The 27,780-nt window shown below is 39.5% G+C and overlaps 1 protein-coding gene across 2 annotated transcripts in view; it reads left to right on the top strand.

Annotated features, from left to right (window-relative positions):
- Window positions 1-1,702: 1,702 nt before the first annotated feature.
- The window catches only part of ZNF292 (zinc finger protein 292), a 111,215-nt gene continuing 85,137 nt past the window's right edge, over window positions 1,703-27,780 (top strand). Inside the window, exons 1-2 of one of the 2 annotated variants that reach the window (XM_023544017.2) lie at window positions 1,915-2,022; window positions 24,408-24,537. In XM_023544017.2, coding sequence (XP_023399785.2) covers window positions 24,418-24,537 — 120 coding nt within the window. In that variant the 5' untranslated portion in view covers window positions 1,915-2,022; window positions 24,408-24,417. Of the gene's footprint in view, window positions 2,023-24,407; window positions 24,538-27,780 lie in introns of both variants that reach the window. The other variant, XM_003404363.4, reaches the window with a different exon arrangement.

Raw genomic sequence — 27,780 nt, forward strand, 5'->3', positions numbered from 1 at the left:
TTCTCTGGCTCTGAATTTACTGATACATTTGCTAATCTCACATTTATGTTTTATATTTTTCACTGGTATCTTAAGATAAAATAATTTGCAGGTATCTAAAATACTTGAGAAAGTGAGTTGCAAGTATCAAATTTTATTTGCTGCATTAATTCCTGATCTTTCAGCTCTCAGTAATACTATTATATTCTCTTTCCCTAGCCTTTGAATGTATTCTCCAGCTTCTTCTGTGAGTAAACATTTGAAAACCCTGCATTGTTAATCTGTAACATTAGTACCTGTATGTTGTACTAATATTTTAGCTGATACTGTTTTTCATAAGGGGTTCAATTGCACTTTAAAAACATTACCATCACTGATATATTACAAAGCATTCATTCTGCACAATGTATCTAGAACATTTTCTACTAAGACTGGAAAATTCTAAAAGAGGGTGCTGTACACAAAGAAATTTCTTTTCATTTTAGATGTTTGTATTAGAAAAACATACATCATTTGAAATATGGTAGTGAAAACACTAGGTGCTGTATCAATACAGTTGTTTCTCAATTTCTGCAGACCATTCAGTTATAAGAAAGATAAACCTTCTTGTTCCCTTATACTCTACTACTAGCAAAATAATACTTTTATTCTGAGCTTTAGGGTTAAGCTCCTGGATTTCTGCAGTACCTATTCTACTCTTTTGTACAAGTACAAAGTATTCATTCCTTCCAGGTTGTAAATAAAATGCAATTCAGAATGTCATCTCCATTGGAAGCACCAGGAAAAATGCTGTTGATATTTGTAGTAATACTCGACAACCTCCATTTATTTCAGCATCAGTTTCCTCTCCTCCGTCGTGATTTTTCAGGGAGTACTTATTGCTTCCCCCCCCCCCCGCCCTTGACCTACTTTTTTTCCCCAAGAGCTTTCATGTATATCCTGTTTTCAGTGATGGTAACTTCTGCACTGTGTAGAAGTTTTAAATCACAGAGAAACTGATTAGTTCGCTCGCACTTATTCTAGAAATGTTTTTGTGGTTTAAAAACCATTTGGTTACAACGTCCTCAATTTTATAGTGTGTTTGAATTCTCTTAACCTATGCGTTTCCTAAACAGTCTCTCCGTTTTCCAGAATAAGGATTTGAACCTCATTCTGCTCTGACCCAACTGCTATTTTTCTTTGTTGCCTCCATTGCCCCCAAATTGTGTTTCCAAGGGAGAGGCGTTCTCGGGGCTGAAGAGGAGGAGAGTCTAGCGGGAGGAGATCTGGTACCTCACGCACTAGATCCCTCCTCCCCCGCCTGGTGAGAAGTCAGAGACAATTTTGACAGTTCATAGTCTCGCTTTGGCTCTCATAGTTGCGGTCCATGGGTGGGTTTTACTTTCTCCCTCTTCCCCTGCCTCTGGCCTGCCTAGAGGCCAACGGCAAATGCATCGTTCTCCCAGCCCACCCGGAACTGTCCCTCTCCCCTCCTCTTGGGGGACTGGGGCCTACGTCCGTAGACTTCGGGGACTGAGGAAAGCCAGACCAGGCTGGGGACGCTGGAGAGGGCAGCCCTGCCCTAGGACTGTCCCCGTCGGGGCGCCCACGTGACCAAGAGCAGGCCACCACCGGCCCACCCCTTTCGGCCGCGGCTGCCCACTTCCCGCTCCGGGTAAGTAAACCGGGATTCTCTGCACCGCCCCAACCCCGCCCTCCTCCTTTCCCATTCCCTTCACCTCCCTCCGGCTCTGGCGCGCCACTCTCCTGGCCTCCCCACCGAACCCTTTGTACGTGCTCGGCGGCGTGCGAGCGCGCCCAGCACGTGACCCCTCCGAACGTGGCATTGTGTTATCACGTGACCCAGGTGCGTACGCGACGGAGCGGGGTGTGAAGATGGCGGACGAAGAGGCCGAGCAGGAGAGGTTGAGCCGCGGCGGAGGCGGCTGCGTAGCGGAGCTGCAGCGCCTGGGAGAGCGGCTCCAGGAGCTGGAGCGACAGCTGCGGGAGAGCCGGGTACCGGCCGTGGAGGCGGCCACGGAGTACTGTCAGCAGCTGTGCCAGGTGAGGGCGCCTGGGGTCCCCTCCCCCTTCCCCCGGTTAGAGAGGGAAGAGGGCGAGCGAGCGCCAGGCGGAGGAGCGGTGGTGGTCGCTGCCTTGGCATCGTCTGCGCCGTTGCCGGGGCGGAGCGGGGAGTGCCAGGAAGGCGCCTTTGTGTGTCTGCCGTTGTAGCGGTTGTTGTCGCCGGCTCCTGGCTGGGGGAAGGGAGTTGTGGTCAGGGCGGAAAATACTCCCTCCCCTTTCCTTCCCCGAACTCGGAACTGTGCGGTGCCCGCGGCCGAGGAGATGTAAGCGGCGAGGACTGGAGCTCTCTCCGTTGCAGGGAGAGGGTAAGGTGGGGAATGGAGGCCAGGTCTTCTTTCTCCTCCTCCTCTTATTGTGCCCTGGGGCGTACCGCGCCCCCGCCTCTGCACCTCTATTTCCCACTCCAACGGGCCTCCTCCCCCAGGGGTTTGATTCCTTTGCCTTCCCGTTGCTTTCATCCGTCCCGCCCCGGGCCCGTCCTCGCAGTCTCTGGGCCTTTGTTGTTCGAGTTTCGCCTTAGGACTGAAGGGGCCTTTGTTGATGTTCGGAGGAGCAGTCCCAGCCGACCTCTTTTAGCTGGGCGAGACGTTGTGGCGAGGCGGCGAGGTTGTCTCGGTTTGCCTTTGCATGCTTGGCATACCGTTACCTGGGTATAGGTTGCTCTCCTCGGGGGAGACGAGCTGCCCCTTTGCATGCATTCTAGGGTCGAATGTCCCTTTGGAGTGGTTTATCCAAAGTCTGCTTCTTAACCTGATTTACCCTTCGAAGAGTACGATTTCCTCGTTCCGCTCATCGCTCTGATTTCTCTGGCCTCCTTGTGAAGCGGGAGAGAGGACTAAGGTTTATGTTGACCAGGGATCTGGTCAGTCTCAGACCTTTCTTCCCTTTTTACGCCCAAGGACACTGCCTTGCAGTAACTGCTTTCTAAAGCAGGAATGGGAACGTTAATACACTGTCTGCCTATGATAGAAATCTGGAGAGTTTGGGTCTACGTTTGGACTAAATTTCAAACCCTCCAGTTGTATTTGAAATTTCGAGGTGCTGCTGCTGAAGATTGTGAAGATTTTGGTTAGATTGTCTTAATGCGAGAAGAAAGGAAAAAAGAAAATCACATTTAATACGGGTCACATTTAGAGTGAACTCGTGAATGGACCATTATAGAAAATTTGTTTGGGAGAAATTTTGAACTTGAGGCTGAACAATGATAGGCCGTTTTAGCATTTCAGGGTAGATTTCATTTTCACTTATTTATTTTTTGCCTCCAAGGTCTGAAATATTTCCTTTATGAGACTAGGGATGCTGGATCACATACAAAAAAAAATCTCCATTGCTTTTCTGAACTTTATTGTCACAAATTATTTTGTGATCAGTCATTATCTTTTTTTTAAAAAACTGAGATCAACTTGTGACTTGTCTAGGACTATATGCAGTGTGAAACTTCCTCACTTAAGGTAACTGATAATTACTTGTGACAAAATTACAGATTCTGTCATTCCTTTAAATCCTAGTTTTAAAGAATTGTTGAAATTTATTAAGTTCACTACACTGCCAGTGCCCGCTTGTTCTTAGTTGGTCTTTTAGATATAAAGATTTATTCTATAAAGTAGTATTTCAGTAAGATATCCATGATAGGCAGTCTTTTGTTAGTTTTTTAATCAGTAAAAAGTATTAAAATCTAGCTTTAGTGAAAGGTATTTTTCACCTAATAGTGTCCACTGATGTGTTTAAAACTAATTACTGTAAATACTTTTGGTCAGCAGTATTTATAAGTAGGATTAATGATTCTGGGAAAAAGGAGTCTCATGCTGGACTTTTTTTGAAGGTGTTATTTGTAGTTATCACTTGGAAAATATTTTTTTAATGGATGAAACAGCATTTTTTTAAATCAGTATGAAAGTAATTTCCTGTATTAGTTTTACCTGATTAGTTTTTTACCACATGTAAATTGTATTTATTGAGTGCTGCCGCTGACAGAAACCATCAAACAGTAGTGAACCAAATGCTGAGTTTGTGAATTCAAAATAGTAAATATTTCTTTTACTACAACCCCACAATTATTTAAATGATTTTAAAATGGTCTCCATTATTTAATAGATACAGAGTATATGTGATGCTTAATTCCCTCTTGAACATTTCTAGATTGTTTCAAAAAATAAGTATCCTATTTAATGATTCTGTCAAATGGAGGGTAACTTGAAACAATTGTTTCCTCAAAATTGTATCCTAGCCATTATTACCTAGCATTTTGGTATGAGGTTGAGCAAAGCAGTGGTTAACATTTACAGAGTTTATTGGAGCAATATAAATACAATGTTAGAAATACTAGGAGCTAGAAATTATGTCTTGGCTTCCAGCCTTAAGATTATTACTTAGCTTTTTATGTAAGTTTTTCCTGTAAAAGTAGGCTATTCACATGCTTTAAGAAGGTGCTGATGAATAAATGTCAGGGTTAGTGGGCTTCAGACTTAATATTTGTTCATCATCAGTGTTGATGATAAAGCATTAAGATGCTTGTGTAATCTTCCTTGTTGCATGTATGAAAATATGCATTAGTTTATATGCTGAAAATTTAGTACAGCAAAAGGTGAAGCTGAGAGAATGTAGTGAAACCCACAAAAGTAGAAATTGCTTACAATCCTTAGTTTACAGATTTTCTTTCTTTTTGCACGAGATAGGAAAGTAACAAATATTTGGAGTTCTTAGAAAAAGAATGGAAATGAAAGTCATTAAACAAGTTTTCGTTATTATTAACAGTATTGTTTTATCTTTTATATTAGGTTGCTCTCTGGAAGCATGCCCTATATTTGCTTATTTAAATGAGTTTTTGCTTAAAGGTTAAGTGGGAGGAGTGAAGGGGAAGGAAGTAGAGGATGGACATATGGAAGTGCCTGTCATAAATCTTAAATATTCTTGTATCTTTTAAAAGTTAACTTCAATTGAATTTTTTTTTAAATCAACTTAAAGTAGGAATAGAGGATAACTGGAAATAATTCTTGCATCTGTTTGTTTCAGGATCATTACTGTATGTAAGCATTGGTCACGGTTGGAACCTCCTGGCCTAGTTATTGTATTAGACTAGACTAGTATTCAGTCACTGAGCATTTTTATTGAAAACTACTATGGGCCAGGCAACCATGATATGGTCCCTGGCTTCAAGGAGCTTGCAGACTCTGGAGGAAGGTAGCAAATAATTGTTGTGAACTATGATTTATATCTTTTTATCTCTGATACAAGCGAAGCACAATGGGATACTATTTACTATTTGTTTGGGAGCTTAAACACAGAGGCATCCCAACAGAGGAGTTGCTCTAAAAGGATTTAAAAATAATCTCCATTTAAAAAAATCCATTGTAGTAGTTGAAGAATGATTTCTTGGGGCAGAACGTGTGCTGACAGCATCATATACTAGGCCAGATGCGACTGGCTGATAATACATGAGTTGTGACTGTTAGGCGCAGTGGTTAAGTGCTCAGCTGATAACCAGAAGGTTGGTGGTTCAAATCCACCAGCCACTCCACAGGAGAAAGATGTGACAGTCTCTTCCCACAAAGATTACAGCCTTGCAAACCCTATGGGGCAATTTACTCTTCCTATACGGTCGCTGTGAGTCAGAATGACTGGACTCAACAGCAGTGGTTTTTTTTTTGTTGTTGTTGTTTATCTTCTGGTGGCTGAAAACTGTTTTAAAGGGTTGAATTGCAGTTGTGGGGGAAATTTTTGTTTCGTTCCATAGTTCCTGTGAGCAATGCTTCTTGACTAGGCATAGTTACTTTTTCTTCCTGCAGTTTTCTCTTCAGTGGCATTTGAAAATACTTGGGATCAGTTTTTTGATTGTCTCAGTGACTGGGGATGTGATACCGGCATTTAGTGCCCATGGGCCAAGAATGCTGAATTCTCTGAAGTGATCAGGATAGACCTAACCAACCAAACCAACCCATTGTCGTTGAGTGTATCACCTCATAGCAACCATATACTGTATTGTGGAAATTTATCTCCCCTGCCCAGATACTTATTGAATAGAAAAAGAATATATTAAGATTATTTTTTTGAGTCATTATGCTCTTTTCATATTAAGATATCCAAGTTTTGAAACATAGTTTATCTGGAAAAGGTCAGGGTAAATGATCTTCAACCACATTTAAATATAATTCACACTGAACATGAGAGATCAAGAAAATTTTTCTTCACAGAAATTATAAGCAATTAATTATTAAAACAATTCAGTTTTACTAGGTTAAAGAAGATAGCAAATTCAGCATACATAATTGTCCTGATTAAAGCAGAGATTTGACCTTTCGATATAATTGGAATTCTTTACTTTTAAAGAAAGTATATGTAAGGACAAGATTTAGATGGTATAAAACCAAACCAGAACAAACCCACTGCCGTGGAGTCAAGTGACCCCATAGAGTTGCCAAGGCCGTAAATCTCTGCAGAAGCAGATGGCCACATCTTTCTCCCGTGGAGTTGTTGGTGGGTTTGCGTTGCTGACCTTTCAGTTAGCAGTCGATTGCTTTAACCACTGCCCCACTAGGGCTCTTTAGATGCTATAAGGGATACAGTAAGATACCTGAGAGTCTAGTAGGATAACAACTTAAGATAAGATTTAAATATCACTTCAAGATGACAATCGAAGAAATGTCAAGAGAGTATATCATTAAAAAATAAGTTTTGTTTTATTTTTTAATTTTTATTGTGCTTTAAGTGAAAGTTTACAAATCAAGTCAGTCTCTCATACAAAAATTTATATACACCTTGATCTTTTTTTTTTTATATATACTCCTAGTTGTTCTCTCTTTAATGAGACAGCACAGTCCTTCCCTCCATACTCTATTTTCGTGTCCATTTGACCAGCTTCTGACCCCCTTTGCCCTCTCATCTCCTTTCCAGGCAGGAGCTGCCCACATAGTCTCATGTGTCTACTTGATCGAAGAAGCTCACTCCTCACCAGTATCATTTTCTATCCCATAGTCCAGTCCAATGCCTGTCTGAAGAGTTGGCTTTGGGAATGGTTCCTCTCTTAGGCTAACAGAAGGTCTGGAGACCGTGACCTCCAAGGTCCTTCCAGTCTTAGTTAGACCATTACGTCCGGTCTTTTTATGAGGATTTGAGGTGTGCATCCCACTGCTCTCCTGCTTCCTCAGGGATTCTCTCTTTTGTTCCCTGTCAGGGCAGTCATCAGTTGTAGCCCAGCACCATCTTGTTCTTCTCGTCTCAGGCTGATGGAGTCTCTGGTTTATGTGGGCTTTTCTATCTCTTGGGCTCAAAATTACGTTGTGTCTTTGATGTTCTTCATTCATCTTTGGTCCAGGTGGGTTGAGACCCATTGATGCATCTTAGATGGCTGCCTGCTAGTATTTAAGACATCAGAAGCCACTCTCCAAAGTGGGATGCAGAATGTTTTCTTAATAGATTTTATTATGCCAATTGACTTAGATGTGCCCTGAAACCATGGTCCCCAAACCCCCGCCCCTGCTACACGGCCTTTGAAGCGTTCAGTTTATCAGGAAGCTTCTTTGCTTTTGGTTTAGTCCAGTTGTGCTGACCTCTCTTGTATCGTGTGTTGTCTTTCCCTTCACCTAAAATAGTTCTTACCTAGTATCTAATTAGTGAAAAACCCCTCCCTCCCTCCCCACTCTTAACCATCAAAGAATATTTTCTTCTCTGTTTAAACTATTTTTCAAGTTCTTGTAATGGTGGTCTCATACAATATTTGTCCTTTTGCAACTGACGAGTTTCACTCAGCATAATGCTTTTCCAGATTCCTCCGCGTTATGAAATGTTTCACAGATTCTTCATTGTTCTTTATTGATGTATAATATTCTGTTGTGTGAATATACCATAATTTATCCATTCAACCCTTGATAGACACGTTGGTTGCCTCCATCTTTTTGCTATTGTAAACAGTGCTGTAATGAACAGTGTGCATATATCTGTTCATATAAAGGCTCTTATTTCTTTATGATATATTCTAAGGAGTGGGATTGCTGGATCATATGGTACTTCTATTTCTAGTTTTTTAAGGAAGTGCCAAATCGATTTCCAAGGTGGTGGTACCGTTTTAGATTCCCACCAGCAGTGTGTAAATGTTCCAGTCTCTCCACAGCTTCTCCAGCATTTATTGTTTTGTGTTTTTTGGATTAATGCCAGCCTTGTTGGAGTGAAATGGAATCTCATTGTAGTTTTGATTTGCATTTCCTTAATGGCTAATCATTGTGAGCATTTTCTCATGTATCTGTTAGCTACCTGAATGTCTTCTTTAGTGAAGTGCCTGTTCATATCCTTTGCCCATTTTTTAATTGGATTGTCTTTTTGTAGTTGAGTTTTTGCAGTATCATGTAGATTTTAGAGATCAGACGCTGATTGGAAATGTCATAGCTAAAAACTTTTTCCAGTTTTGTTTTATTTTGAGTTCTCTAAATTTTTATTAAAATTTAGATTTTAAGCATTTTATTAAATTTAAGATTTTAAACATTAAAGTGATTAAAAAATCCAAACACTGAGAAAGGGCATATAACAAAGAGTTAGTTGATCACCTTCCCACCACAGACGTCCAGTCACCTTCCACAGAAGCAATCACCTAATAGGTTTTTATGCATCTCTCCTGAAATAGTTTTGGCTTTTTTTAAAAAAAAGTTACAGATGAAAACATACTATATACATCTTGCTTTTTTTTTTTAATGTACAAGAGTATGTTCAAAATCATCCCACAGCTCTATATGTAGATGTATGGCTGTTTTACAACTGTATAATCATTCCAGTCTATGGCTGTATGTAATTAATCAGTTAATTATTGGTAGGTGTTTACGGGGTGACTTAATTTTATGGATATAATTTCAGTAAAGAGTTCAGAATAGGCAGTAATACGATCATCAGGCTTGGGTTTCAGGAAAGGCCGTACTGAAGTGGTAGGGTTTGAGCTAGACCTTAGTACCTTAATTGACTATTGTCAATGCCTTACTGGTATAAGAAATAAAAATCAAGTGAAAACTGTTAGGAGAGCTACTCAGTATTCGAATTGTGTATTTAAAATGATTGATTGTGCATTTCTGTTCGATCAGTTTGTTACAAGTTGATTGTTCTTTAAGTACTTGTTTTGCTTAGCTTTAATTATAGTGACTAAAAGCTCTGAGAATGCTTAATCATTTTCCTTAAAAAACTAGAATTTTTTTTTACTATTATGAGCTATTGTAAATTAATTTGTAGGACATGTCTTCAGATCAGAAGGAAGGATGGTTTGCTTGTTAAATAGTGATAATTACTTTAGGTATTGAGGGAGTAATAAGTCATTTAAATTTTAAAAGTTAAGATAATGCTCATGGGAAATAATTTTTTAAATGTTCATAATTAGTATTATTACATGCTGGAGATAATAAATTCCACTTTCCAGCATATCCTTAAACCAGTTTTAGCAAAGGGGAAAACTGTATTAAGCTCTGCTTACCTCCTTCTTGACGCTTCTTGGCCCTAAATTAACATGGGGGAAGAAAAGATACATTCTACAGTTGCTTTTCATAAGATTTTATATCACTAACCTGTAAAACCAAAGATTTTAACTATGAAACTGCTGCTGTGCTTATTTTATACCTTGAAATTTCTGTCAAAGATGAAAGGTTTCTTTATTTTCCCAACTCACACAGATAAATCCAGTTTATGAAATTAACCATTCTTGAATTGAAGTATGTTAGTAGCCTCTTCTATTTATAAAAGGAAAGGTTTACTTTTCATCGATGTGTTTGTCACATACCCCATGCAGCTTGTAACTTTGCGCTGCTTTCTAGGAGAGCCATTTGAGTCACTGTTTTTTATATGGCATTGAGAGTTGCAAATCTATTACATTTCCACCTTAACTTTACATTAGAAACAAGCAAACAAAAACTAATGGTTAATCTCTAAGTACATATGTTTAACCAAGTTTACTTGTTAAAATTCAGAAACCCTGGTGTCGTAGAGGTGAAGAGTTCGGCTGCTAACCAAAAGGTTTGCAGTTCAAATCCACCAGGCCCTCCTTGGAATCCCTGTGGGGCAGTTCTACTCTGTCTTACAGGTATGCTATAAGCCAGAATTGACTTGATGGCAACAGGTTTGATTTTTGTTTTTTTCCTAGTGGTACAGTTGTTAAGAGTTCGGCTGCTAATCAAAAGGTCAAATTTTAAATTATCTTCAGTAGAGTGCTGCCAAGGAGCCCTGATGGTGCACTGGTTAAACGCTTGGCTGCTAACCGAAAGGTCTGCGGTTCACAACAGTGGGTCCACAGAAAAAAAGATCTGGCAACCTGCTCCAGTAAAGATGACAGCCTAGGAAGCCCTATGGGGCAGTTCTACTCTGTCCTATAGAGTCACTATGAGCCGGAATCAACTCAACAGCAATGGGTTTGGTTTTTTCATTTTTAATAAGTCATAAACAACAATTTGAAAAACAGTGCTTTGAGAGATAACTGGAATCCAATTCAATAGTAAACACATAGGCAGACAGGATAGACCTGGAGTTAAAAGGTGGCCTTCTAGTGTAGTTGATCCAGAACATTCTTACATTTTATTTAAAAGAATCAAAATTAAAATACAGCTTTAAATTTTATATAGGGAATGTAAGGAACCCAGCATATGCCCACAGAACCCAATTTGATAAATACTGGTTATAAAAATGGTGTGGCAGGGGCGTCCGACCCCCTCTAACTTCACAAGCGGGGAGGAGAATCAAGATGAACGGTCCAAGGCTGATTCCTATGAGGTAGAGGTCAGATGTATCTCATCCCTCCAACTTTTTTTTTTTTTTTTTAAGCCAATTTTGGCACCAGCCATCCCTCCCACAGTACTCTACTTCTCTACTGGGTTCAATAATTTGATAATTCATTGCACTGGCCATACAGAACTCATAGTCCCTACTCAAAGTTAACGGGGTTTATTAAAAATTTTTTTTTTATTGGGGAAGTAACAGGCTACAATTCAGGATCAGGGATGACTCAGGATATAGTTCTACAGTCAGGACAGGTTCTCTGCCATGCCCACAGGCAGGCCTCTTTCTGGCTCTCAGCCCTAAGCGCCTCGGGCCTCTTGGGCCAGCCTGGCCTCTGTTCTGCTTGGACAAGTGTTACAGAGTTCTTTAGTTCCAGCAATATGTGCCCATGGGGACCCCACTCTGCCGGTAAGCCTTAGCCAGAAAGTGCTCAGGTCTTTTAGCTCCATGGGTCTGCAAGCCATGCCAGGAGGCACCCCACCCCACCAGAAAGCCTGGTGCCCAAAGACATGCAGCTGTCTCACTCTGTGGGTCAGCACGACCACTGTAACCACCTTACTCTGTGGGCCAGGAAACCCACTGCGCCAGTTTCCTGGTCCTGCTGCCACCGCTTCTCTCTGTTTTGTGCCATCTCCGGTGTTACAGCTTTCTCTCTCTGTCTCGTGGGACTAGGATGTTCTCAGTGCAGGGACCCACGTCCAAAGGACACGCTCTGTGCCTGTCTTTTCTTGGTGGTAGTGAGGTCCCACCCCCCTCCCCTTTCTGCCTCCAGGATGGCTCATTTTAAGCCTAGTGGGATAGCAAAACTGACGAGTTCCCTTGCCAGGGTTCCATGTACCTTATTTGCATGGTCCCACCCCCGCAAGGGTGCCACGCAACTTATTTGTGTTATTAACAAGCTGTCCAGTCCCCCTGGTGGGCCACAAACACATTATTTGCAGAGCACTGCTCAATCTTTTGGTGGGAATTACAAGGCTGTGGTTAGAAAGACCATATAAAAGCGATCCATTGCACCACTCTGGTACATAGGATAAAGTCTAAATGTAAGCGTGATCCCAGTGCTCTCCCTCTATTTTTTGTTTACTTTTTTCAACCTTACTTTTGATTGCTCTCTTACAGTAACTTTCTGCTCCATCTAAGTTGTTTTGTTTATTCTTCACATATATAGCTGTTCATTTTACTACCTTTGTGACTGCATAGAGGAGCTACGTTACATAGTGGAAAGTCAGACAGCTTTGAGTTCAAACACGAGCTCCCCTACAATCTTCCTATATAATATTTAGCTCTGTAAGTCATGCTTTCCTTGTCTGAAAAAGTAAGGCTAGAGGGGAGGGGAATGATAATACTTAAATCATACAGAGTGGTTGTGGAGATAGTGATGAAAGCACCTAGCACAATATCTGGCACAAGGAAGATACTATAAACAAGTGAAATGGTTCTTGAGTTATTTTTAGTTCTGCTTGTACCTTACAGCCCTACATTTCATATTTTCTGGTCTGCACGTGCCCATTGAGGTAGTCCTGACTTCTTTCAGTGATCCTTTAAGTGACCTGTGTTATATTGCTTGTGTATCATGGATTTTTCAGTACAACTTAATTTAATTTGAGTTAGTTTCAATCTATTTAAAAATCGATTTGCCAGTGTTGTCAATTTTTGATGAGGAAAATGTGTAAATATGGGTTGCCATCTGCATCTGTTGCCTTATTTCTGTATTGCCTCGTACTCATATAGTTTAACTTGACATCTCTTTATGCTCTGTGTCCCCAAGTAGTTTGGGTTCTCTCATTGCAGCTATATTGCCTTGAATGTAGTACATTCTCCATATTTGTTTTGAGTTTTTCCTTCACAACTTTATTAGCCCTTAACTAGTTTGAACAATGTGAATTTTGATTTGTCCAAGATCTCGGAGATATTACATGGTTTGAATCCAGGTCCAGATTCAGTATACTTTGCTGTCTGCTCTCCAACATTCTATGGTTGTTAAAGAGTTACTTGACTCTTTTCCTGAAATATAGATTATGCTACTCTATGTCTTTTTTTTTTTTTTTTCAAACTAGGAAGTGAACTGAGGAGGCAGGAAAAATCAACTTTTGTTATTTATTCCATTAACACTTACTGGGTGCTTAATTTGTGTCAGACACTGTACTGTTTACATAGGAAAAAATAATTGGTAATTCAGTGAAGGATTTGTAAAAGTTAAATTTCTGAAGGCAATCCTGAATCTTTAATTTTTCTTTTCTAAGTTCTTCGCTTAAAGTAAAACTGACTCTTAAATCTTCTTTGTTTTAATGGCATCCTTGCTAGAACGTTAGTACATTCAGTTTTTCTGTAGCAGTCGTGAGGTTAGGTAGAACCATGTTTGTCAAATATGTTTTGCCACTTTTTATGCAGTGAAGGAGGTAATGTGCACTGAGATTGGGTAGGAATTCTTTGCTGATCCAGATAGGGTGTATTTGATTAGTAAAATGGAAATCACTTAGTAGACTTTTATTTCATATAAAAAAACCTAAACCTAGTGCCGTCGTGTCGTTTATTTCATATAGGGAAAAAAAAAATTTGGTTGAAATCTTCAGTATAGAAATACTCCACTAACTGGCATTTAGAATTAAAGCAGACGTGAATATTCATAGTGCAAACCCTCTCTTTACCCATAAAAGCAGAACAAAAAGAGCACTCCTTAAAGCTCTTCTACATTGTCTCTGGCTGAAGGCTCTCTTGCCCATACTCAGACTATTGCTAAAATCAGTAATGTTATTTTACATGTAATCATAAGAAATTTAGCTAGTTGCCACAATCTGCAAATGGGGTGAAGCGGGTAGTTAGAGGTAGGACTTAGCAGATCAAAGAAGAGAATTAATGTTCAAAACAGGTACTGTTAGATGTTTTACTCAAAATAAATAGTTTAATTTGAAGAACTATGAAATCATAGGCATGAAGAGCCATTTAGTCTGTTTAAACATCTCATTTTACCCAAATTGCCTCCTGGGATTTCATCATTAGTATATAATAACTTAAATAATACGACCTTGATTCACTATAAAATGTTAAACATTTATTACCCATTGTTTAAGAAGACTGAGGTATATCGTTAAATGACTAAAACTAAGCAATGCTTTAAAAACATGAATCTCAGGTATCAGGTACTCATGTGGAACATCTGGCACCCTTATTGGTGCCTGAGATGGTAGGTGAATATTACATATGAGCTTCATACCTCCTAGATAGGGGTTTTATATTTAAAAAGAAGTAATCTAAATTTGGAAGCAGTATTCTTGGTTGATTTCATCCCCATCCTAGTCAGTTTTACAGGGATATCAGAAAGTTCTCATATATAAAATACTTAAATTAGGTGCAGTTGTTATTTTGGATTACCAAAGTTAATTGAAGCAGATATTTTTGTGACAGAGCAAATTATTTCCAGTAAATAGAAATGATTTTTGTACTTCTTTTAGATAAGCCATTATCATCAAAACTAGGCATTTAGAATTTTTACTTACTCAAAAGTAATAGTATCTTCTGTATTTTTCTATATAAAAATGTACAGTCATTTTTGGCAAAACAAGCACATGTTCTTGAAGTTTCTCTAATTTCTGCAAATAGGGTAAATCTCTGTCAACATGAAAAACTTTAGAAACTTCATTATGCATTTAACTCAGAAGCTTTAACATCTTGTCAATTTATGTTCTGAAATATTTAAATTATGATTTTTAATTTTCTAAACAACTTTTATAAGAGCTTATTCAAAAGAATGAAACAGATTAATAAAATACTTATTAAAAGATTGATACTTCAATAATTTGAATCTGGTAACTTCCTTTACTTAACAAATCCTTATTTGGATAACTTTATTGCAAACCTGTTACGGGGGAAAAATTTTGAACATTTTACCTGTCTAAAATAGGATATTGTGTATCATATGACATAACATTGTGCATAAAATTGATACCTTCAAACAAATTGACCATGAAGTTCATCATCACTGTGAAGGTATTTTACAGGAAACATTTCCGAATACTTGTATCATAACTACTGCTTCTTTAGTAATTAAGAATTAGCCCTGGTATGTAGAATTGATTATGTTGGCAAGAAGTGAGTCAGACTTAGTATATTCAGTAATGTGACCTACTTATAAAATATTTCTGAAAAGGTGACCTGATGTTGCAAATGCTGCCTAAATTATTTTTAATACCAAAAGATCTTTGGTCATTTATCTATCTTGAAAGAATACATTTGTGATGTGGAATTTATTTTCCCCACCAAAAGCATCATGTCTAAGTCTTTTACCTGAGAAAAAATTACATTATCACTCTAGATTCTGTCTTGCATATACACTTTGCTTGACAACACGTTGTTGTTGTCTGTCGTTAGGTGCTGTCCAGTCAGTTTCAACTCATAGTGACCCTATGCACAACAGGACGAAACACTGCCTGGTCCTGCGCCATCCTTACAGTCGTTACGCTTGAGCTCATTGTTGCAGCCACTGTGTCAGTCCACCTTGTTGAGGGTCTTCCTCTTTTCCGCTGACCCTGTACTCTGCCAAGCATGATGTCCTTCTCCAGGGACTGATCCCTTCTGACAACATGTCCAAAGTATGCAAGGTGCAGTCTCACCATCCTTGCCTCTAAGAAGCATTCTGGCCACACTACTTCCAAGATAGATTTGTTCGTTCTTTTGGCAGTCCATGGTATATTCAATATTCTTCACCAGCACCACAATTCAAAGGCGTCAACTCTTCTTTGGTCTTCCTTATTCATTGTCCAGCTTTCACATGCATACGATGTGATTGAAAATACCATAGCTTGATCAGGTGCACCTTAGTCTTCAGGGTGACATCCTTGCTCTTCAAAACTTTGAAGAGGTCCTTTGCAGCCGATTTGCCCAATGCAATGCATCTTTTGATTTCTTGACTGCTGCTTCCATGGCTGTTGTTGTGGATCCAAGTAAAATGAAATCCTTGACAAGTTCAATCTTTTCTCTGTTTATCATGATGCTGCTCATTGGTCCAGTCGTGAGGATTTTTGTTTTCTTTATGTTGAGGTGTAATCCATACTGAAGGCTGTGGTCTTTGATCTTCGTTAGTGCTTCAAGTCCTCTTCACTTTCAGCAAGCAAGATTGTGTCATCTGCATAACACAGTTTGTTAATGAGTCTTCCTCCAATCCTGATGCCCCGTTGTTCTTCATATAGTCCAGCTTCTTGTATTATTTGTTCAGCGTACAGATTAAATAGGTATGGTGAAAGAATACAACCCTGATGCACACCTTTCCTGCCTTTAAACCAATCAGTATTCCCTTGTTCTGTCTGAACAACTGCATCTTGGTCCATGTAAAGGTTCTTCATGAGCACAGTTAAGTGTTCTGGAATTCCCATTCTTCGCAGTGTTATCCATAGTGTGTTATGATCCACACAGTCGAATGCCTTTGCATAGTCAATAAAACACAGGTAAACATCCTTCTGGTATTCTCTGCTTTCAGCCAGGATCCATCTGACATCAGCAATGATATCCCTGTTTCCACGTCCTCTTCTGAAACCAGCCTGAATTTCTGGCAGTTCCCTGTCGATATACTGCTGCAGCTGTTTTTGAATGATCTTCAGCAAAATTTTACTTGCGTGTGATATTAATGATATTGTTCTATAATTTCCACATTTGGTTGGATCACCTTTCTTGGGAATAGACATAAATATGGATCTCTTCCAGTCAGTTGGCCAGGAAGCTGTCTTCTATATTTCTTGGCATAGACAAGTGAGCACCTCCACCACTGCATCTGTTTGTTGAAACATCTGGATTGATACTCCATCAATTCCTGGAGCCTTATTTTTCACCAATGCCTTCAGAGGAGCTTGGACTTCTTCCTTCAGTACCATCGGTTCTTGATCATATGCCACCTCTTGAAATGGTTGAATATCGACTAGTTCTCTTTGGTATAATGACTCTGTGTATTCCTTCCATCTTCTTTTGATGCTTCCTGTGTCGTTTAATATTTTCCCCATGGAATCCTTCACTATTGCATCTCAAGGCTTGAATTTTTCCTTCAGTTCTTTCAGCTTGAGAAACGCCGAGCTGCAGTCTGAAATTGATCGAACATGCAGTCAAAAAGCATTGGTAATTACTGGTGATTGGAATGCGAAAGTTGGAAACAGAGAAGGAGGATCAGTAGCTGGAAAATATGGCCTTGGTGATAGAAACGGTGCCGGAGATCGAATGATAGAATTTTGCAAGACCAACGACTTCGTCATTGCAAATACCTTTTTTCACCATTATAAACGGCGGCTGTACACATGGACCTCTCCAGATGGAACGCACAGAAATCAAATTGACTACATCTGTGGAAAGACGATGGAAAGGCTCAGTATCATCAGTCAGAACAAGGCCAGGGGCCAACTTGCTCATATGCAAGTTCAAGCTGAGACTGAAGAAAATCACGGCAAGTCCACGAGACCCAAAATATGACCTTGAGTATATCCCACCTGAATTTAGAGACCATCTGAAGAATAGATTTGACTCATTGAACACTAGTGACCGCAGACCAGACGAGTTGTGGAATGACATCAAGGACATCATCCATGAAGAAAGCAAGAGGTCACTGAAAAGACAGGAAAGAAACATGGATGTCAGAGGAGACTTTGAAACTTGCTCTTGAGCATCAAGCAGCTAAAGCAAAAGGAGGAATTGATGAAGTAAAAGAACTGAACAGAAGATTTCAAAGGGCCTCTCGAGAAGACAAAGTAAAGCATTATAATGACCTGTGCAAAGAGCTGGAAATGGACAACACGTTAGATGTTGTGAATTAAAATCTTAGAATTCTGAGGGCATTAGTTCTAATTTTCACATGATTGTTTATTGTGACCCTTGGCATCCTACTTACAATTCTTTGTTTCTTTATTTTTAAAATGGAGAAAATAAAGACCTATTTTTTTGTTAAGGTGAGAATTCATCAAAGGCATAAATATTTGTTTAAAATGATGGTAGAATAAAGTAATATTTTCATTTTCACTTAAACCATTTGAAAACAGCTTTGATATTTTATGTATGATGCTAGCCTAGCATAGTTTTTAAAACATTAATAATTGTATTATTTTCAAGTCATTTATTATCACTTTGAAAAATAACATTAAATTACTGATTTATCAACTTGTTTGAAGCCTACATTTTAGAGGAGACAGGATTAGATTTCATAGTAATTTATGAAAGATGCTTTTGTCTTTGGAATGGGGGAGGATGAGTTGATGTGTGTGCCCTGTGTGCCAGGAGAATATTGGCTTTACAGTTGAAACCTTTTCTTTATCTAGAATTTTAAATTGAGGATTTCAAAGGCTAGGGATGAAAGAGAATCTAGAATTACATAGTAACTGAAAGTACAGATTTTAGACTACGATTTGAATTTCAACTTTGTTACTTCCTGTGGGACTTAAGGCTTGTTTCTTTGTGTCTTCATGTATAGACTGTATATATACAGTTTATAATAGTATCTGTCTTAAAGGTATTGTGATTGTTAAGATACAATGTTGAGTGGTTTCATTATTATGATGTTGGAAATATACAGTAAATTTTAGCTTATATTGATTTAAGAGGACTAATCAGAGACTTTATAAAAGTACATTAATCTTAGTGTTAATAAAATACTGTTTAGTTTGTCATCTATATAGAGGTTTTACTTTGTAAAAAGTAAATAGTGGAAATCACATTCTCCTCCAGAGTCTTACCTAATAAGCTGCCGTAAGTGAAGTGGCACCTCTGCAGGACATCTAGGTAAGTAATAGTCTACAATATAATAGCACCATTGCCAAAGATTGTGAAGGGAGTTCAAGTATAATTATCTTTTGACATTATTTTCTTCTAAAAGAAGTGTCTTTGCTAATTGTTCATCATTCCATTGGTTTCTTCTCTTTATCTCCCAAACACAGTGTTTTTGTCCTATTGTAGTTATTAGGTGCCAGTGAGTTGGTTCCAAATCATACTGCCCATTTCTCTGCCACCCTCACAATCCTTGCTACGTTTGAGTCCACTGTAGCACCACTATGTCAGTCTGCATTGTCGAGGGCCCTCCTCTTTTTCACTGACCCTCTACACTTACCAACCATGAAGTCCTTCTTCAGGGACTGTTCTCTTCTGATAACATGTCCAAAGGACATGAGACGAAGTCTTGCTGTCCTTGCTTCCAAGGAGCACTCTGGCTGTATTTCTTCCAAGACAGACTTGTTCGTTCTTTTGGCAGTCCACAGTATATTCACTATTCTTCACCAACACCGTAATTCAAAGACATCAGTTCTTCAGTCTTTGCATCTATGTGAGGCAATTGAAAATACCATGGCTTGCGTCAGGTGCACCTTAGTCCTCAAAGTGACATCTTTGCTTTTGAAAACCTTTAAGAGGTCTTTTGCAACAGATTTGCCCAGTGCAGTACTTCATTTGATTTCTTCACTGCTGCTTCTGTGGGCGTTAATTGTGGATCCAAGTAAAATGCAATCCTTGACAACTTCAGTCTTTTCTCTGTTTATTATGATGTTGCTTATTGGTCCAGTTGTGAGGATTTTTGTTTTCCTTATATTGGGGTATAATCCATACTGAAGGGTGTAGTCTTTGATCTTCTTCAGTAAGTGGTTCAAGTCATTTTCCCTTTCAGCAAGCAAGATTGTGCCATGTGCGTATTATAGGTTGGTAACAAACCTTCCACCAATCCTCATGCCCTGTTCTTCATATAGTCCAGCTTCTTGGATTATCTGCTTAGCATACAGATTGACTACGTCTGATGAAAGGATATAATCCTGATGCACACCTTTCCTGACTTTAAACCATGCAGTATCCCTTTGTTCTGTTGGAATGACTGCCTCGATCTTTGTACAGGTACCTCATGAGCACAATTAAGTGTTCTAGATTCCCATTCTTTGCAGTGTTATCCATAATTTGTTACGATCCACATAGTCAAATGCCTTTGCATAGTCAATACAACACAGGTAAACACCTACCTGGTGGTCTCTGCTTTCATCCAAGATCCATCTGATGTTAGCATGTCCTCTTCTGAATCTGACTTGAATTTCTCGAAATTTCCTGTCGAGGAAGTGCAACTGCAACTGCTTTTTACTTATATTCAGCAAAATTTTACTTGTGTGTAATATTAATGATATTGTTTGATAATTTTCGCATTCTGTTGGATCACCTTTCTTTGGAATGGGTACAAATATGGATCTCTTCCAGTTGATTGGACAGGTAGCTGTCTTCCAAATTTCTTAGCATAGACGAGTGAGTACTTCCAGGGCTGCATCCATTTGTTGCAACATCTCAATTGGTATTCCCTCAGTTCCTCAAGCCTTGTTTTTCACCAGTGCTTTCACTGCAGCTTGGACTTCTTCCTTCAGTACACATGGGCTCTTGATCATATGCTACCTCCTGAAATGGTTGAACATTGACCAGTTCTTTTTGGTACAGTGACTGCGTATATTCCTTCCATCTTCTTTTGATGCTTTTGATGCTTTCTGCATTGTTCAATATTTTGTCCATAAATCCTTCAGAATTGCAGCTCGAGGCTTGAATTTTTTCTTCAGATCTTTCAGCTTGAGAAATGCTGTGTCCTTCCCCTTTGATGTTCTTTCTTTTTTTAAATTGTGCTTTAGGTGAAAGTTCACAGTTCAAGTTAATTTCTCATACAAAAATTTACTCATCTTGTTATGTGAGCCTAGTTACAGACAGTCCCTATAATGTGACAGCACATTTCCCCTTTCCACCTCGGGTTTCCCATGTCCATTCAACCAGCTCCTATCCCTTTGTGCCTTCTCATGCCGCCTCTGGTCAGGAACTGCCCATTTAGTCTCATGTATCTACTTGAACTAAGAAGTACACTCTTCACGAGTATTATTTTATGTTTTATAGTTCAGACTAATCTTTGTCTGAAGAGTTGGCTTTGGGAATGGTTCTGGGTTAACAGAGCCTGGGGGTCATGTCTTTGGGGGTTCCTTTAGTCTCAGTCAGACCATTAAGTCTGGTCTTTGTATGTTAATTTGAGCTCTGCTTCATACTTTTCTCTTGCTCTGTCAGGGACAGTCTGTTGTATTCCCTGTCAGGGCAGTCTTTGGTGGTAGCCAGGAACTACCTACTTCTGGTCTCAGGCGGGTGGAGTCTCTGTTTTATGTGGCCCTTTTGTTCTTGGGTAATGTTTTCCTTGTTTCTTTGGTGTTCTCAATTCACCTTTGCTCCAGGTGGGTTGGGACCAATTGATGCACCCTAGATGGCCACTCTCAAGCTTTTAAGACCCCAAATGGCCCTCACCAAAGTGAGATGAAGAACATTTTCTTAATAAGTGTTGTTACGCCAGTTGACTCAGATGTTCGCTGAATCCATGGTCCCCAGACCCCCCTTTCGATTTTCTAACTCCAGGTCTTTGCACATTTTGTTATGATACTTGTCTTCTCAAACTGCCCTTTGAAACCTTCTGTTTAGCTCTTTTACTTCATGATTTCGTCCATTCATTTTAACTACTCTGCATTCAAGAGCATGTTTCAGAGTCTCTTTTGAAATCCATTTTGGTCTCTTCTTTCTTCCCTATCTTTTTAATGACCTTTTTCTTTCTTCATGTATGATGTCCTTGATATTCCACAACTCCTCTGATCTTTGGTCATAGTGGTTTTTCTGGACTTGTTTTAATTTTCTTCAGTTTCAGCTGAAACTTGCATATGAGCAATGCATGGTCTGTTCCACAGTCAGCCCCTTGTCTTGTTCTGACTGATGATCTTGAGCTTTTCTATCTTCTCTTTCCACAGAATTGATTCCTATGTTTTCCATCCGGTGAGGTCCATGCGTATAGTCACCGTTCATAGTGTTAAGAAAAAGGTATTTATTTGCAAGGAGTAAGTTGTTGGTCTTGCAGAATTCTATCATGGACTCTCTGGCATTGTTTCTTTCACCAAGGCGGTATTTTCTAGCTACATATCCTTCTTTGTTTCCAACTTTTGGATTGCAATCACCGATAATTATCAGTGCATCTTGATTGCATGTTTGATCAATTTCATACTGCAGAAGTTGATAAAAATCTTCAATTTCCTCATTTTTGGCATTAGTGTTTGGTGTGTAAATTTGAATAATTTGAAAGTTGTATTAACTGGCCTTCCTTGTAGGTATATGCGTATTATCCTATCATGACAATGTTGTACGTCAGGATAGATCTTGAAATATTATTTTTGATGATGACTGCGACACCATGTCATTCCTGGCATAGTAGATCATGTGATTGTCTGATTCACAATGGCCAGTAAAAGTCCATTTCAGCTCACTAATGCCTAAAGTATTGATGTTTATGTGCTCCATTTCATTTTTGATGACTTCCAGTTTTCCTAGATTCATACTTCATACATTCTGCTTTCCAATTATTAATGGATGTTTGCAGCTGTTTCTTCTCATTTCGAGCCGTGCCATATTAGCAAATGATGGTCCTGAAAGCTTTGCTCCATCCACGTCATTGATTGACTGCTTTGATGAGGCAGTTCTTCTTCAGTTGTATTCTGAGTGTCTTCCAACCTGAGAGGCTCATCTTCCAGCACTATATCAGTCAGTGTTCTGCTGCTATTCATAAGGTTTTCACTGGCCACTTTTTTCAGAAGTAGACTGCCAGGTCCTTCTTTGTAGTCTGTCTCTCGGCCTGGAAGCTCAGCTGAAACCTGTCCACCATAGGTGACTGCGCCAGTATTTGAAATACCATTGGCATGGCTTCCAGCATCACAGCAACACAAGTCACGACAGTACTACAAACTGACGGGCATGGGGTGGGTTTTTAGAGACGTAATAAAGCTAAAAGTCTTTTTAAAAGTAAATAAATAATGTGGAAGTTTTCAGTGATGGCTTTATGATGTTTTTGTCTTAGTGACATTAGTCCTGTGGTCTGGTTCTTTCTCTGATTTTTGGGTTTCCTTCTCTTTTTTTTTGTTCCAGATGAATAGAGACCAATAGTTGTATCTTAGATGCCCACTCATAAGCTTTTAGGACCCCAGACACTACTCAGTATACTGAGAGGTAGAACTTAAACTTTAAGAATGTAGTTTGTTATTATACTGTGGTTTATGTATCCTCCCTCACCTGTTTAAACTTTCTTCCTTAGTGTTTCTTTTATCAATCCCATTTCTGTACATCTCCTCCCCATAATCTGTGATAAAATTGTTAGCTGCCTTTGAGTCAGTGCCTGACTCATGGCAGCCCTATGTACAATGGGATGAGACCTTTGTGATCCATAGAGATTTCATTGGCTGATTTTTTTGGGGGGGTGGCAGCAGTAGATCACCAGGCCATTCTTCCTAGTTTGTTAGTCTGGAAGCTCTACTGCAACCTGTTCAGCATCACACAAGCCTTCACTAACAGACGGGTGGTGGCGGTGCTTGAGGTGCATTGGCCAGGAATAGAGCCTGGGTCTCCCACAAGGAAGGCGAAAATTCTACTACTTAACCAGTAATAAGAGTAGGCATTTTCAAATCCTGTGTATTTTTCATGAGACGTTCGTATACTTTTAAATGGATTCAATAACTTACTCTTTTTATTGAACTTTGTATGTTTTTCTGGTTTTTATCACAGTCTCTCTGTACTAAGATTGTGTTTGTCTCTCTCCCCAGCTGCCATATTGAAGCTCTTTAAAAGCAGGGACCATGCCCTTATTTTGTTCCTTAGTCAGTAATTGAATCTTGTTAAATGATTATCTCTTCTGCACTCCTTGAAAAGGTGGTCTTAATTTGGGGGAAGGGAGTGGATTTTGTGCCTTTGAGAAACCATTCCTTACTGAAATTAGATTTTTCTGACCGTTCTTATTCCACCTCAGTTCTGACGTTGGATATCTATGTTCAGGACAAAGATTCACTTTGATAAAGGGCTTTATAGCTTTTATAAAGCAAACTCGACTGTATGATTGTTATTGTTAGTTGCCGTCAAATGTGACTCATGGGGACTGTATGATTAATAGTCCACTTAATAGCTTACATTTACTAAATGCTTACTATGTACCAGGAATTACTTAAGTTTGTGTGTGTGTGTGAGAGAGAGAGAGAGAAATTAACTCATGTAATCCTCAACAACCTCTAGAATAAGTAGTTACTATCCCTGTTTATATAGAGACTACTATTGATTTGTCCAACTCAAGTAACTAGAATTTAATTAAAAAAAAAAAGACAGAAAAAGCAAAATCCAAACTAAGTAAAACTGTTTCTTTTTTTTTTTTTTGGAGGGAGTGGTATAGATGTTGATTGTTGAAATTTGTTTTAGGGTACAAAGGGAATTCACAATAGTAACCCTTGATCATTTTAAAAGTAAACTTCAGAAAAGCAGAAACATGAATGTAGCATTTTGTTTAGTGCTAATTGAGGTTAATATACGAAACCCCAATATAGGTATGTGTAATAATAAATCATACGCATATATACATACATATATACACATGTACTATTTCAGAGTATATAATTAAGTCCTGTGTTGGTTAGTGTTATGTGTCAACTTGGCTAGGCCATGATTCTCAATATTATGTAATTATCCCCCATTTTGGGATCTGTTGTAAGGGGAGTTTCCCTTGGGATGTGCCTTTCATCCAGTATATATGAATGTTCTGGCAAAACTCGCTTGCTCTGAATCCTGCATCCAACTCGTCATCCTCTGACCTCCAGTTCCTGGGATATGAGCCAGCAGCTGCCACCTCACTTGGAATTTTGGGTTCGTCAGTTCCTGCAACCAAATGAGCCAGGAGAAGCCTCCAGCCTGATGCCTGACCAACGGATTTGGGAATTCCCAGCCATTGCGTGAGCCATTTCCTTGAAATAAATCTTGCTATCTGTATATATTCTGCAGAACAGTTGGTCCCAGTTATGTAGTTTATAACTTCTGGAAGGAGTTTTCCCTTTTCCATGTCTCTTAACCTCTGTTACGTTTTCCATCTCTTGGGGTAGCATTCTAGGTAATTTTCTTGTATCTGTGGAGCTCTGGTGGCATAGTGGTTAAAGAGCTTGGCTGCTAACTAAAAGATCGGCAGCTCAAATCTACCAGCCACTCCTTGGAAACCCTGTGGGGCAGTTTTACACTGTCTTACAGGGTCACTGTGAGTTGGAACGGCTGAACCGCAACGGAGTTTTTTTTTTCTTTTTGGTTATATTAATTTATACACACACACACTCTCTCTACTAGTTTTGTTCCTTTAGAGAACTCAGGCTAAGACAAGTCTCTTTATTAAATAATAAAGGTTTTTTTTTTTTAACATAAATTTAATAGAAATAGAAGTTTTATTTATTTTTACCATTCTTCAGTGTTACACTCCTGTTTGGAGACCACTGGTTTATAGTGCTACAAGTAGCTGAAGTTTCTGAGATATATTATTTACTAGTATCCTTTTACTTACCTACCCTATTTTCAGAGCGTATTGGAGAAATGACAGTAACGGCAATCAATCAGATGTTTTTCATACTCTTAGTGAAATTTAATTTAATGTGTTTCCAGTTCATTGTTTCATCATGCTTTATTCTTTATGAGACCCCTGAGTATTGGGTGTGCCAGTTATCAGATACTTATCCCCTCTCAGCTGTAAATCATCCTTTTGTTATTTGCTCTTCGATATTGGAGCTTGACCTTTTATTTCTCCTTTGCAATAAACACGATGTTAAGCTTTGTCAGTAGAGAATGTTGAAGGGACTTCACACAAGGAACCAAACTCATTGCCATCGAATCTATTCCAACTCATAGCGACCCTACAGGACAGAGTAGAACTGCCCCATAGGGTTTTCTAGGCTGTAATGGAAGCAGACTGCCACACCTTTCTTCCGTGGAGCAACTTGTGTGTTTGAACCACCAACTTTCACTTGGCAGCTGAACGCTTGACCGTTGCTCTAACAGGGCTCTTTGGCACAAGGTAGTGGCTTCTGTTTTTCTTTGTTTTTGCTCCTAGCAGCACAGGTATGGGAACAGATCCCAGAGTGCAAAGACCTTGATGGGCTCACAGCTCCAGCCTTGACCCAGTGACTACCTCAGTGCAGTTTTCCTGATGCAGACACTGTACACCCCAGACCTTTTGCTGGAGAAGTCCCAAAACCGTGACTTCCCCTGCATACCCCAGAGAGTTATTTCCCATGGCCCTCCTGATGCAGGCAGTGTTGGCAGTCAGGCTCCCCATTCCTCACTCAGTTCCCTTTGCTGTTCATCTGCCAGCCTCTTAGGTCTTGAAATCCAGCAGACTTCTTTGTTATCTAATGGGCTGTAACCAGGGACAGACAGGTTACCCAATAAGCAAGGTAAACTCATGCTTAGGGCATTGATACAACAGTGGTACCAGTTGTCAAAAGCAAAGACCCATAAATGCCAAGCAGACAGGGCACAAGGAAAAGCCAGCATCGTAGTGGAAGGGAACTGGCAGGCAATTAAATGAAGTGGATACCAGCTCCAGTACATGAGAAAATGCTGGCCAGAAATAAGTTTACGCAGGGTCATGTGGGCGCCCACATGCAAGGTTGTTTAAGCTATGAGGCCCCTATCACTTCAACACCTTCATTGACATCTGTGTCCTAAGGTCCCCACCTGTACAGTTGAAACTCCTTATCTTGATGGGCCTCTTGGGAGTATACTACTTACAATAAATAAGAGGTGGGGTGGGCTGTCGAGTCTAAGTCTTGCCGTATTCACTCACCAAAAATTTAAAATCCAATTAATCTCATTCTGTTAAAATCATATGCCACTTCAGCTTTCAATCACTAATATTAAAGTCCCATTTAAAAAGAAGTTATATCATGAGTAGCTAAGACGCACACATTCACATATAAAAATCACACATCACGTTTAAATGTGTGAGTAATCAGAGATGGGGGCACCAGAGATTATCAATTCTTAGGGCCCTCACATGCCTTAATCCAGCCCTGGCTGCACCCAGCCTTCTCAATAAGATCTGAGTCCTAGCCTTAAGGAAGGCCCCCTCTTCCAAGTTTGTTCCTTCCTTGGGTATTCTCACTAAGCCGCAGGGTATTCTTTAGAGTTCATTTTACATACTTATAGTTACTTCTCTGTTATAGTTAATAATTCTTTATATGAAACTCTCCCTCTTTCAGTGTCTGTGTGGTATCTGTTTGTTAATTGGACCCTGTGTTAGGGTTCTCCAGGGGAACAGAACCAATAAGATAGTGTGCGTGCACACACACACACAGAGATTGATCAATCAGTTGACTTTAAGGAATTGGCTGATATGATTGTGGGGGCTCGTAAGTCCAAAATCCATAGGTTAGGTAATAGGCTGGACACTCTGGCAGTTTTTGTGTCTGAAATTGGTAGACCAGGCAGTGGGCTAGGAACTCTGGCAGAATATCTGTGTTATCGTTTTGGGCATAACTCCTTCTCCCTTGGGAAACCTTTGTTTTTGCTCTTCAGGCTTTTAACTGATTGGATTAGGCCTACCCACATTATGGAGGGTAATCTGCTTTATTTAGAGTCAGCTGATTGTAAATGTTAATTAAATGTAAATACTTTCATAACAACATCTAGACTAGTGTTTGACCAAATGATTGGGCAACACAGCCTAGCCTAGTTGACACAAAATGAACCATCACAGACCTTATCTGGTACATTGGGTTAAAACGAGCTAAACTATATATTATCTTCTTAAATGAAAAGTGTAGGTTTGTACCAGTGCATCCTCCCCCACCCCATGGCATGTTTCTTTTATTTGCTACCATGGAAACTAGTTTTGGTATTAAAAAATTAAAATACTGTGGTTGCAAATGCAGTTATACATTCTAGTGGGATAACTGTGCAGGAGTAGCACTTAGAAGTCATTGATCCCTTTTCCTGTATGGAGCAAAACAGAATGAAGGAAACCAAAGACTTGAAGAAGAAACTAGTCCACGGGACTAATAGCCCACATGAACCATAGCCTCTTCTAGCCTGTGACCAGAAGAACTAGATGGTGCCTTGCCACCACTACTGAGTGTTCTGACCAGGGACACAATAGAAGATCCTAGATTGAATGGGAGAAAAATGTAGAACAAAACTCAAATTCCTGAAAAAGAC

Source organism: Loxodonta africana, chromosome 1 (genome assembly GCF_030014295.1).
Source record: "Loxodonta africana isolate mLoxAfr1 chromosome 1, mLoxAfr1.hap2, whole genome shotgun sequence".
Lineage (NCBI taxonomy): Eukaryota > Metazoa > Chordata > Mammalia > Proboscidea > Elephantidae > Loxodonta > Loxodonta africana.